Consider the following 13928-nt stretch of genomic DNA (forward strand, 5'->3'; position numbering starts at 1 on the left):
TTCTCGCTAAAAGTTTACCCCCAAAGGACGAGCATCAAAATTCATTCCCACTCCGATTCATCAAAATATATCCATCAGCGTCTAGAATCCATCGGCAAATGCATGCCATACGGCGATTTCTCGCATGGACAAGATTAGTAGATGGAATTTCAATCCATCATTCGCGGACGCAAGAGATTGGCACCGTCCCAGGAGAAGTCATCATTAGGCAAGCGAAAGGCCAAATAATGACCGTTTCCCGATCGGTGGGAGACGACAAGAAAACTGGCAATATTCTTCACGGGGAGGAAAACGACCTATAGACGCACGCTTATGACTCCACAGCTGCAGCCCGTGCCCATGAAGCCATTGAAAGTGAATGCCGGAAAAAAAACTTTCAAAAAAGGTTAACGACTTCCAATGACAACAGTCGGACTAATACTTTTCCGACTGGCGTACAAGAGTGTTTAGACAGGCTGTATTACGAATGAAAGCAGGAACAGATTGGGTGAGCACTGCATAACCAACAGATTCGCTTTAATAAACATGGCTCACTTGGATTCTTTGATTCTTTTCCTGTATTTTAGAAGCGTTCCGCGCCAACAGTTTAATTCATTTCCTACGGTATTTATGGTATGGAGTTTCGTGCGCATAGCTATTTACTATCGGCAACTTGATAAGGGACTTAAAAGTCTTCTGAAAAAATGCGAATGAAATTAATTTAATCATCTCGTACCAAAAAGTATTGATATAAAACAAAAAGCTCATAGTTCGAAGCATATCACAATGAATGACGAAGCAGAGAATAACAAAACTTTAATCACAGTCATAAAACTATTAAGGAATAACATATACTTCGAGGAACTGCAATCATAAGATCTTTAATTCAAAGATCTTCAATCATAAGAAGTAATTTAAGGTAACACTCAATTTTATTCTAACAACATATTTTGAGTGCAACAATAATCAGACTATTGGTCGGTAAAATACCCGGCAAACACATACAGATTATACATATTACGTATTAAAATAAAAATAATTATTGTATACATTGAAACCATCATCAAAGGGTCCGCAGACCTATTTTCACAATCATCGATGCAAGTGTGAGAGAAAATAACCTTTTTCGAGTTTTAAAATAACCAGATAAAATTGTATTGTTTAATTTAATTGCCAGAAATATTTAGTGCAATTAGAAACGATATAACCGTAAAAATAATTGACAATCTAAATATGAATTTTTGTGACTTCGGCTTCCTAAAGGATTCTATTAATTACATGGAAGATTTGAAGAAGAATTTGAACATTTCGGTTTAAGGTTTTATAAAAGATAACGTGACCCCAGATGTCGATTTCCTTTATCTTAATTAAGCATACTCCCTCTCCGTTTTCCGATTCATGCATAGATACACTTCTATTGAAAAAATTAACTTAAAAAAATAAATTAAGAGTACAGCTACGGGACTCCTAATTCGACTTAAGAACAAAAAGAAACTGTGACGAGTTATGATTTAAACACGCAAGCCAAAAAGGAAAGATTTTTGAAAATTAATGATTTACCGTGACATTAAGAGAGTGTAGACGAAACATTCGTGTCGTCGGGTGCAAACATTGGGCAATATCTCGAATGCAGTGTGAAGAATTTCCTCTCGCTGTGGAGGAATACGATTTTGGTGGCGATCACTACATGACGCTGCGAAGAATATGAAGGGAGAGATATCATCCGAAAGCCATTGAAAGGCTTGAAGATGTTAATGATGTTAGCCTGTCAATATGGTCAAGCTGTTTTCATTTCGAATGCGAGACAATGATTAAGGTGGCATAGTCGATTATCAGATCCGAATATGAATTTTCTGAGCATCAATTTCTGAAAAAAAGGTAACACACAAGCGACTTGGTTTTACAGCTGACACCGACGCAAAGTAAGGACACAGAGTTTTCAAACAAGAAAATATTTTCCTTCCTCATGTCCTTTTTGATTTTTCCCCATTGGTTATCGTAGACCCCATATAGCTATCGTATCCCTAAGATGATGTGATGGTTTTCTTTGGGGGAATTTTTCTTCCCCATTAGTGTCTCATTCAAATGTAACAACACCTCAACATCCACAATACCGTGAACCACAGTAATGCTATAGACAACATGCCAGTGCGCCTTTACTTCCTTTCTGTGTATCACACCAATGAGTGAGAAAAAAACAAATACTACAATGAAAACGACAAGCACACCACCCAATATAGTACAAATGCATAACCCTACTAAACATGTTTCGTGACATGGCAGCACAAAAGTATTCATCCAACAAAATACAGCTCTCAGTTTAAGAACCTGGCATGATATCTAAGGTTATATGTTTGACAAAAGAAGGATACCGAAAGCTAATTATGGCAACCACCAGGTACAGTACTAAAACACCATCCCTTTGGCTAGGATTATAACTACTATAGTCACCCTTCTCATGAAAATTCGGTAACAATAAAGTCGCAGCCATATCAACTGGTTTCCGTTTCTACGAAACGATAATAATATAATGGTTCCCTTAGAGTAATTCAGCATTATCTCGATTTATTTCAGTGAGGGATGGATGAAGCATTCACCGCAGCTACTACGGTCATAAAACCTGTACTCGCGAAGGAGTACTTATTTTAAAACACGAACCCTTCGCTTATAACCTGTTTCCTGAAAATATATAATTCAGCTACATTTTACAACCGAAAAGCTTATTCGTCCATGCATTGAATGCAGTTTCAACCATAACTAAAACACAATAAATTGATTTAGCGCATTAATATAACGATACATTTATAAATATGAAATGCAACAAACAAAAATTCTTAATGTTAATTCTCGGTAATGTAATTCCAGACGACCGATATATAAGCAAGAAATTGGCGCAGTTGGCTTAAACCCATGAATAAGGTCGTAAGCTACTTGATGGTTATTAAATTAATTTTATGCCATGAGCAAATATTAAAAGGGTAAGCTCTAACCTTTTAAATAATAGACTAACTCAACGTCATTTCGCGACGCAACCTTGTGTTGACTGAGGAGGATTCTAAGAAAATATCAACACTTACAGCATTCATCTTCAATTCTCCATTTCCTTACTATATTCAACAATCAATTTCTTAGCAATCAAGTTACACGATAAAACTATCGTAGATGGAAAAAAAGTCGAGGAAAACTGAAATTAAAAGATTAAAAGTAGAACTTATTCACTTGGCACTAAACTTTCAAACACCACACCATAGGCTGTTGTTCATCGAAGACTGTCAAAAACAGTTTCCTCGAAATAATTCTGAGCACCGAACAAATGGAAGATAGCTTATTGAAAGTTTGAATTTCTGGCCAGAAGAATTCCAGCATGACGGTATACTCTTGACTCAACTTGCTGTACTTATGAATGAGGTGTCTGGAAAACTCGCTCCTGCACAAAGCGAAGAGGGACAACAACAACGAGCGACGTTCGATGACTCCCAATCACAGAATCAACGCAATGAAATGGCGATGGCAGAGCACAAATGCAGCCAGCTAACGACTCAGAGTAAATATAAAAAGAGTTCTCGACTTCGTGTCGAAAATCGTCGCGAAAAAATGCCGCTTTTTCCATATAATCGTGAATGTTCCAACAGTTAAATATTTCCAATTTAAACACTTTTTCGTCTAATGATCGCGACCCCTAACTTAAAGTATAAAAACGTTGAAAAATCAAAATAACAGTCAGCTCAATCATTGCATTTTGTTGTTACAGAGAGGTTGAGATAGGTATTGGCATAGAATAAGTATGTATACTTACTCTACGGTATTGGTCACATAATTTAAGATTCTTAAATCCTGACTGCAGGAGGAAAATTATCAATCTTTCCTAACCTTGACCTGAAACTGAAGCAGGGTCGGCCGAGTTGGACAGAATGCAATCATTTATTAATCCCAGAATATAAGCGTAATACGACTGACAGCCATACGTATTTGAAGTACGAAACTACTGCATAGAATTCCACTAATTAGTAATTGGAATAGCTATGGTATTTAAAATTTGCGATGCTTGGCCAAGTAGTTTTCTTGCGAGATACATGCATTGATCAGAAAATGGCTATAAATAGACCAATGCCTCATACAGCCTTTTATCAGTGCGTTTACAATAAATACCGAGAACTAAGACACTGCCTTAGGCAAGGGAGAAATGGCGAGCTGCGGTAAATCCATTTTAGGATTGCTGTACAGAGTGTAATATGCACATTTACTTTCTCTCGGAGCAGAGCCAATTACAGGCACTGATAACTGTGCAAGCTAAAAAATAGGAAGATATTTTAAAGAACTCGCCGGGACCTCAAAATATTCAAATGCAAAGGAAGGCTACAGTAAACCCATTTTAGGATTGCAGCACAGAGTAACATACGCACAATTTTATTTATCTCAGCGTGGCTACATTCTCGGAGCTAAGCCGATTACAGATACTGATTATATGCAAGCTAAAAAATAAGGTAATAGTAATAAGGATATTTATTTTAGTGCACAAAAATTACACCTCGATACATAGGGAATCAGCTAAATTAGGTAGCCCAGAAGACATATACTTTTGTGAGGGTTGCCATTCAATGAAAATAAGGCAGTACATTTTATAAAATAGTTTTTAACAAAAGCAGCTCGTCTATGATTCTTCATAGTGTCATGTGTCCTTATAGAATGAATAAAATGAATAAAAAGTACGTTAATAAAAAGCAATTGCAAAATACAATAAGAATAAAATTTGAGGCAATTGTTTTTAAGCAAATATTGTTATTAAATAATAATAATAGTGGAAAATTTAAAGAGCATACACAATTAACATAATCCGTGAAACCCTTGTTTTGAGAAAAATCAATCAATTGTCTCAAAGAGAAATTCTGCATCCTTGTGAAGAAACTACTAGCATCTCAAAAAATGTATGAACTCAGCTTGACTATTACAAGAATGTAATTCTTGTCATAGTTTATCATACAGTTTTGGCGCTAAATAATAATAACATTGTTTGTATGTTTTAATTATTGGTTTAGTAATATAAGAAATTTGGTGAAATAATAGGGTTTTTGTGCGGAGACATGGTTTATTTTCATGTCCACAACGATTGTACATAAATACGCGGATATTTCGAACAACTCGCCGGGAGCTCAAAATTTTAAAATAGCATTTAGACAGACGAGTCGCCCTAGTTGAGACATCAGGCTGACGGAAATTTCGAGGCTGCGCCACGTCAAGATCATCCTGAATACGGTCCCAGAGCCGACAATGCTGTGATGCCTGGCGACTGGACAAGTTTGGCGGGAGGCGAGAACTGACGAATGAGCGCACGCGACCCCGGTGGCAGTGGTAATTTCTCCAGAGGAAAGCCGAACGGGAGAGAGGGACAGGCACTGTCTCCGGAGGAGAAAGATTCGGACGTGACCACACGAGATGGCAAACAAAACACGGGACCCGGCTGCCTTGCGAGACTCATTTTTTAACCGCATGTCAAATAATGGGGGCTGAGATTGGCAGTGGAGATAGGTGGGTGGAGGCGAGGGCCCACACGGGGGTAACGAATCAATTGTGCGGGGGTCATAAACCCGGCCCCCCTGTCCAACAAGGCAAGACGCTTATCACCGCCCGCGAACCAGATGGGACTGAGAGGACGCACACCTTTCCATTGGCAGAGAATATCGGAACAAGTTTTGGGGTTATTGCGAATGTCTTTTGATTGAAATGAAACAAACCACGAGAAAAAAATCAACTGGACTAGGGATTGAATAATAGACCTTCGGGACACTTCAATTCCTAATCATTTTTTTTTCGTATTCACTATTACATTAAGAGAGGACTTCTTAGTCTCAACCTCGCCCTAATAAAGACATCTTATTATTATTATTATTTGCGTTAAAAACGACTCACTCCTTACCATTGGCAGTGAGTACCGGAAAACGTTTTGGGGTCATTATGAATGTCTTTGGATTGAAATGAAATAAACCACGAGAAAAAAATGAAATGGACTAGAAATTGAATAATGGACCTTTGGAACACTGCAATTCCTTAACATTTATTCGAATTTACTATTGCATTTTTTGCGTTAAAAAAGTTAAATATTTGGTCTAAAAAATAATATTTTGTATTTCCATATAAGTATGCTCTTATTTTTTCTCTTATTGTACATAAATTCTCTTCATATGGAATGTTTTTTTTGCGAAGACACATCTGTAATGACATATTTATAATCTATAAAAAATTAATAATTTTTATGACTAGCTTTGCATGTAAATGACTAGCTTTTCCTCACCCCGCGGGCTATTGCGTAACATGAAGCGCGAGTACAACCGTACATTAAAATAATACACTATTAATAAATGCTACTGTTCTAAGCTCGTATGCCTCGTGCTCCCTTTTTTATTATATTTTTCATGTTATTACAACAGCACACCCGTATTTCAGCTGACAATTCCTTCACCATTTAAAAATATGGATATAGAGTTTTCGAGTAAAATAAATTTTTGGGTAAAAATAAATTTCCATTGATTTTGAAAACTTTTACACAATGATTCACTCATTACCTATTCCCTATTCATACTCTTCCAACGAAATTCTCTAAATCATATCCTAATCGCTTTCAACTTTCTAATTTAATTGAATGTTAGTTCCGATGCATAACAAGCGAACGGATCGAGGTTTGATTGACAATTACGGTGAATTTTTAATGTAAATCCGTATGAATTCCGTACTTTTTTTTCGGTACCAATTAGTGCCATCATCATAATATTTATCGGGCGTATTGGCCGATAGAGTAGAGCGCAGGATCGAATTGTTCAGGGTACAACACTGGTTAAAGGCATAAGAAACTCCACGAAATATAAGCGTTGCGACTTTTTATATAACTTTTAGTTCAAGTTAGAACTTGCACTTGCAGGAGCAAAAAGCCCATAAAAATTGGCCTCTCTTCGTATAATCTCGGATTCACTTTCAAAACGTCTGTTTTTAACGTCTATTTGTTAACAAAATTTATTGTCATACACGATCAGTTGCTACTGTGCTCGCACAAAGAATCCCAACTACGGATATTCCCATGATGTCACCTGGTTATTATACCGGGACTGGATTACGCAGAAATTTATTTTTAATAAATAATATCTTACGCATTTCTTATCATTTCCTGTCTCTTGTTGCTTTACGCTGTCTTTATGACTGTCTCTTGTTTGATTTTTTTTAGATAATTCAGTAACTGACAACGTCAAAGCATAATATACACTGGTATCAATACACAAGGAAAGAGATTCTTCCGAGCCATAAGAAAATCTAAAAGTAAAATCTATTTCCATTGTCTCTACTGTGTGAAAATATATTATGGTCTAAAACTCAGCCCCATTTTTTCTCTCAAAAACGATGAAGGATAGACACAAATCCATACATAAAATAACATGATGCAACTTCATTTTCGATTCCAGGCATTACCTAGAATCGAGGCGATAAAAGACTGGGTGAGCACGAATATCTTACGAAATCGTCATAAATAACCGAAATAACATTACAGATACGATTGCATAGTCATGAGTAAGCCATGCACGAGTTTTTACGGCGAATTTTAAGGTTAGGCACACGTGTGGGCATTTTGAACTCGAAGGGAAAATAAGGGCGTGAATGGAGTGGCCGAGTTCGGTAGGCATACGCAATTTTTTACGCATACCCTTCCAACTGAGGGGAAAACCGAGCCGGTCTTCCGTGAAAGATATTACCGAAATCCAACACTATTTCGGGACTGGATCGATTACTTGCCCGATTTGAACACCACACGACGGCGATAAATTTCCTCGAACGTCCGAATAGTGGAACGAAATTGCGCTTATGTTCCTCGGAAACATTTCTCGGGTGAGGATCAAAATCTTTCCAACGTGATTCTAGCGGGCGCCGGCGCGTCAATTCACGTGCTATTGGCCCCGAACTAGAACTATTTCGCAAAATAAACGAGGTCTCTTGAAGGATGCACCACTTTAACACCAAAAAAATTTAATCCCGCGAAGGCAATTCATCTTTGCACGAGAAAGCGCCAAACGTCGCGTCGTTACGAAAGTCGCGATTCATTGTTCACGGCTACAGGGAAACTGTTACGACGCCGGAGACGTTTTCTTCCGGGGTATTTCCTCGATTGAATCCCTGGACCAAATCTCCACTCTATATCGCCGCTGCGATCATCACCTTTGAGATGACACCGTAACACGTGGAAGGAAGAACTCCGCGGAGCTATACATCAATCAGGGAGTCTGACACATTCATACTCTCCAAAAATACCTCCCGGATTTGCGGTTAGTGCACGAGGTGGAATACCTTGTGTTGGATTTGGGACCTTCCTCGCTAAACCCGTTTCAAAAGCGTTTCCACTTCCCAAATGAATTGAACGGGATGATTAGCAAGCACGCCACGGTTCAGAGGTGACACTGATGAGATAAAATAAGTAACTTAAAATAAGTACCTTTTGTGTAATGTCGGCCTACGAGCGAGATTAAGCATTTATTTTAGGAGAGAGATCAATATATTTTCTGAGAAGGAAAATCACAGCTAACAAAGCTCCAATTTACTCTGACACCGCTCGTGGAGACAGCAAGGTCGTCTCATACAAAGGGGAACGCGGCTACATAGCACCACTTATTTACAGATGAGTCTACAAGAAGCATTTGTCGGGAGCACTAAATTCTATCAGCACTTAAACCAATCATTTTACATAAAACGTATGCGCGATAGTGACATCACTTTTTTTTGAAGTAATCAATCTGAGAGAAGATAGCCAAAAAACATAGATGATTCCATTGCATTAAATCATTTAAAGAACAGTGCACAAACTACACTAAAACAGCAATCTTACCTTCCACTATCAGAATAAAAAATAGGCAATATTTATAGCAGTCAAAATAACCCACTTGGCATGTGAGTTACTACGTACTGAGATCAGTATAAAAGCCTCATTTGCAAAATAATTCTCGACCACTCCAGATGCTAAGACAGCAAACGTTATTCTCCACTATCACGATAATAAATCCATAATATTTACAATAGGTAATCATAAAAGAAGGTTTGAGAGCCATTACGAATTGAAAGCTGTATCACTGCGAGTTTGCAAAATAATTCTCGACCACTCACTGGTCAAAGAGGCAGACTTATAATTGTCTTAGCAGGGCAAAAACCCAACTCAATTTAGAAACTCTAAATTTGAAGAAAAAAAACGTTTATCTTCTCAAATAGATGACTCCACGTTAATTTATGTCAATTTGGTCTGCTTGAATCGGTACTCTAGAGTCAGGAAGCGATTCTGTGAAGTCGAAAATTATTTAAGTCTTTCGTAGGAGAATGTCCTCTTTAGGAGAACTTGTCGCTACGTAGGAGAGTTAGGAATCACGGGCAAGCCGTTGTAACTTCGATGATTAACTGAAACAGACACACCGCATTACACCATCAAGGCTTTCGTACCCAATATCCACCCGAACCACTGACGTCACTCTGATTATATTTTCACCTAAATATACCATTCATGAAATCATTTTGAATTGGTTAGAAGTTGCGCATGCGCAGCTCGACTCATGAGGGGTGTGAAGCTATTGGTCCAGGAAAAACTCCTTAGGAAAACGTATATATGCTGGGTCCAATATTTTGGCTTGGCGATGCAGCTACTGTTTGCAAGATAGAGAATCGATGATAGAAGAACGACGAAAATAACATGTGTCGTCTGTACTGAAAATGAGATTACTGCTGTTAAATAATGAAGATGATGCGATTAATTCCTTATTTTTAAATTATACACCTACCCAAAATTATTGGGTTTTTCAACGAAAAAATCGTTTTATATCTAACTGGTAATCACTGATTCAATCCGCCTTTTCTGAATTACTGAGCATCTAAAAGGCCAGGACGATTCACGCAAGGGTAACTACGCGAGGTATGTAAAGAATATAACCCAATCACAACACCACGGGCAGGTATCTACAAATTTGTTATCAGTGCTTCTCAGGAAAGTGAGATATTTTACACATCTCTAATGCGCTAATAAAACCGAGAAGCTGATGCGAATACGGTAGCACACCAGGGCAATGAGAGGACCGGTAAAGTTCCCCACATTATAATCACCCAGCAAAGGGAAGCAAAAAAAAACTTACCAGGAGCGTCGGAAGCATAGGACCAGGTCCTCCTCACACCGGTTGCGTTATTCATTACGCTCGGGTACAAGGGGAGAGGCAAGCCATTGTGTCGATGAGAGGATGAGGTCCTTCTCGGCGACGCAGGTGATGACGATCCACTGGAACTCGGTGAAGCACTGCGCCTGACTACCCTGTACGGCGATATCTCAGACGAACGCGAACGCATTGATGTCCTGCCAGAATGCGAAGACCGCGCAGACGGAGATCTCTCAGTAGATTTGCTGAGACGAAACTCTACTCTCGACTTGCCGGTGAGCGGTCGCGACGAGCTTCTGCTAGACATCGCCCTGGCGAGACTCTGCACGGGTATTTCCCGCGCTGAAGTGGACCTGACAGCCCTGGCGTAGGGCGACCCTGAAGATTCCCGCGCCGACTGACACCTCGCCGTGTGCGGTCGGCTGGCCGACAACCCGGACGACCGCGAGGACTTAAGCCCAAAGAGAGGCACGGATGGTGGCAGAGGATCGTCTACGAGTCCGACCGGAATGTGGATGTCGGCGTAGGACTGGGCGAGATCCCTTTGCAGTGGGCCGTCCCCTGAGCTGAAGTCCCGACGGATCTGGTTTATCGATTTCGGGGTGAGCACCCTTTCCTCCACTGAGAATGTTCGTGCGGTGTCCGAGCCTTCTCGTACTCGCGTGGTCTGGTACCCGCCACCCCGGTCGGAGCAGCTGTCCTCAGAGCCGAAGTCCTCCCATTCGTCGTTGAGCTTCACGTCGAAGTCGATGGGGAAACGGAAATTCGACTTCGTGTTGTCTCTTTCATCCGACCGCTTCCCATCTGTTGACACAAGAAAAAAGAAATCTCATGAGAATCGAAATACACACAAGTGAATTTATTTATTAGATAATGGCTGAATGAATAATAAACATCTCTAGTCACTTTTCTAAAATGTTTTCACACAATCAATGGATATCAGCTCTGGCATGAGTATAATTTTTAGGTAATAACTGAAACATGGGTGGTTTGTCTTTTCAACTGGTGATTTTAATAGTATTTTGGTTTTCGTAAGTGAGATATGGTTAACGTAATCACTGTTTACTAAGATAAAATTCAACAGTTTTTCCACTAGAGCTTCATATTAATTTGACTCAAATGTCATAAGACAACCCATTCATAAGGTTTATACCGAATTTGTACCAGAATATGCAGTCGAATTGGATATAGAATAGATGATGTTACTATTAATGAAACATACAGAGGTCAAAATTAAAGTACAAAAGATACAATTATTTAAATTGAAATAAGAATTTAAATACATTCGTTACCTCGTAACTGAAATTCGATCATGAAGCCTCACTAACCAGTATATCTATCACAACCTTTAATGCGGATCCATCTGATGCTCACTTAAGGGCAATGCTAGAGTGAAAAAACCGAGAGATTATTTGAGAAGCGAGACTACAGCTCACCTAGTTATAGATCAGGAGTGCGTGAATATGACAAATTACAATTAGGAAGATAATTATTTTCATTTGCTCACCTCCGACATACCACAGGGTTTTGATAACCTTACTCACCCCTATGAGCCCCATTGTGAAAATTTTAGACGAGAGTTAAAAATATTAACCCGTATTCGAACCAATAACCTCATATGCACAGTCAATCAATCTATAGGGCTCTACTCTATTGCATAGGCCATCAAGAATCTTTAAAGTTATACTTGAAAATATAATATGTCATAAAAATTTAGCTAAAAAACTTCTAGAAAACACATGGGTAGCGGTAGGAATGATCAGAACAAATCTAACGCTAAATACAAAAGATAGGTATAACAATAAAGTTTTCATGCGGGTGTACCATTAATACCATGATGATGCCTATTACTTTAAAAGGAACATTCATCACTGGTCGGCAGAGGCGGTGAGCCATAAAAAGGTACTAGCTTTCACTACGCTAATGAAGGCACCGCTCTTGTGGAGTAAGGAAGCAGTTCGCTACTCTGATGAAGCCCCCAGGTTATCGCCTTCTGACAAGGGTAAAATGAGAGACGGTCTGGACATGAACCAGTTGTTTACAAACATAGAAGCCGTAAATGTCCACGATACAAGTTGGATGAAAAGAGAGCTGCCATCAAACCCCTCTACCAATCGGAAAAAGCAATCGCAAGGACATATGAGAGGGCCGACGGTTTTACAATGCAACTAGCATGAGAGATTGTTGGTTTTCAATGGCAGGGAAAATAATAAGAATTCATACACCCAAAGAAGGGAGACGGGTAGGTATTGCTATCATGCTGAAGCAAAGCATTATCATTTAATTGTCCTCGTGTAGTTTCATCGAATTGAATGACGCGAAGTCCTTATTTTAAGATTTTGCTGATTTCCCTTTTTCTTATCAGCATTAAATACACGATTACCATACATTTCATGAAAAATACCTAAATGGAAATGAGTTTCACTGACTCAAAATGACCCAAAACATATTCACAAATTACTTTGGCCAAAATGTCTCACAATCTATGTTCTTCATAAATAAATCGGATTCGAAGTTATCATTCTTATATTTACACTATCAAAGTACTTAAATATTAATCATTAAATTCGGGGACGGTTGTTCTGGAAACGAAAAGACTCCTTCCTAGTATCCGCTAACGTGGCAAGACGTTTTATAACGTCACATGATAATTATTCGTTTGAGTTTATAAATAAAATACCGTAGAAAATAGGGAAATAAGCTGAAAATTAAAAAGGATCGCACAAGATCGAGTAAATGAATCAATAACCTTCTTTTTTTCTTCCTTTGCAATTCCAATGTAAAATTCACCACTGAAATCGATAATAATCGATAACGACTTAGAGCGTGAAGAAAAGTTAAAATCATCTCGAAGCAGTTGTGGCTACATTTCCCTGGTTTAAAAATTTCTTTGCCACACCAGCTGGAAACAATAGACGGAACCGATGGCGGACGAAGGTGCAGCATAGATAAAAAAAAGCATTGCGGCAAAGAAGTGTTTCCCACGTCTCTGATTTAAGAGAACACTTTCTTTCGAATCCGGAGGAGTCCCACTAAGTCCCGCAATCAATAGGCGCCGGTCTTGCGGTGCGGGACACCGCTGATGGCGCACATAATTCAAAGGACCCCCGCCGTCGGAAGTAGGGAAGGGCTGCTCGAGCTGCCTTTTATGACGCCCGCGAAACCTGGCGGACTTAATGACGGCGAACGAGATTGCAAACGGGAAAGGGTCGAGGGAGGAACGGGAGCACCCGGGGGGTGAAGCTGCATGGGATCGGGTTACCCGCATTGCCACCTCCGCGGATTCCGCGAAAGAGCCTTGAATGCTTCCCAGAACAATCGCCCCCGAGCACGAACAACTAGATGGTAATATGAGAGCTGACCATTACTGAGCTTAAGGGACAACTATCACCTTCCTTGCACTGCTTGAAGCAAAGGAAAAAATCCAATAGGAGAGAAAAAGGAATAGTGCTTTAGTTTGTATTTAAAACGAAGCGCAGAGAGCAGGTTTAAACTACAATCAGACATAGTAACATTCATTGCCCTTGACTGTCATTGTCGAATATTTTGCATAATTTATTACCCTAAAATTCACATTTACTAAAGTATTCTACCGACTAAGACACGTTTTCAAAAATCAATTTCCGTGTGACAATACATATTCTCTGCCTTCTATCCGAATGTACCAGATGATGACGTGCTACGTCAAAACCTTGGTCGTCCATTAGTAAAATTATGTGGAATTACAAATTTTTACACTTCATTATAGTATCAACGTCTTTAAATAATCTTCAGATACAGTGCAAT

At 39.2% G+C, this 13928-nt stretch overlaps 1 protein-coding gene across 1 annotated transcript in view; it reads right to left on the reverse strand.

Annotated features, from left to right (window-relative positions):
• Window positions 1-13928, reverse strand: part of LOC124158984 — an 801817-nt gene that overhangs the window by 333838 nt on the left and 454051 nt on the right. The window contains exon 5 of the mRNA XM_046534437.1: window positions 10125-10946. Within this exon, the coding sequence (XP_046390393.1) occupies window positions 10125-10946 (822 nt within the window). The remainder of the gene's footprint in view (window positions 1-10124; window positions 10947-13928) is intronic.

This window comes from Ischnura elegans, chromosome 5 (genome assembly GCF_921293095.1).
Source record: "Ischnura elegans chromosome 5, ioIscEleg1.1, whole genome shotgun sequence".
NCBI lineage: Eukaryota > Metazoa > Arthropoda > Insecta > Odonata > Coenagrionidae > Ischnura > Ischnura elegans.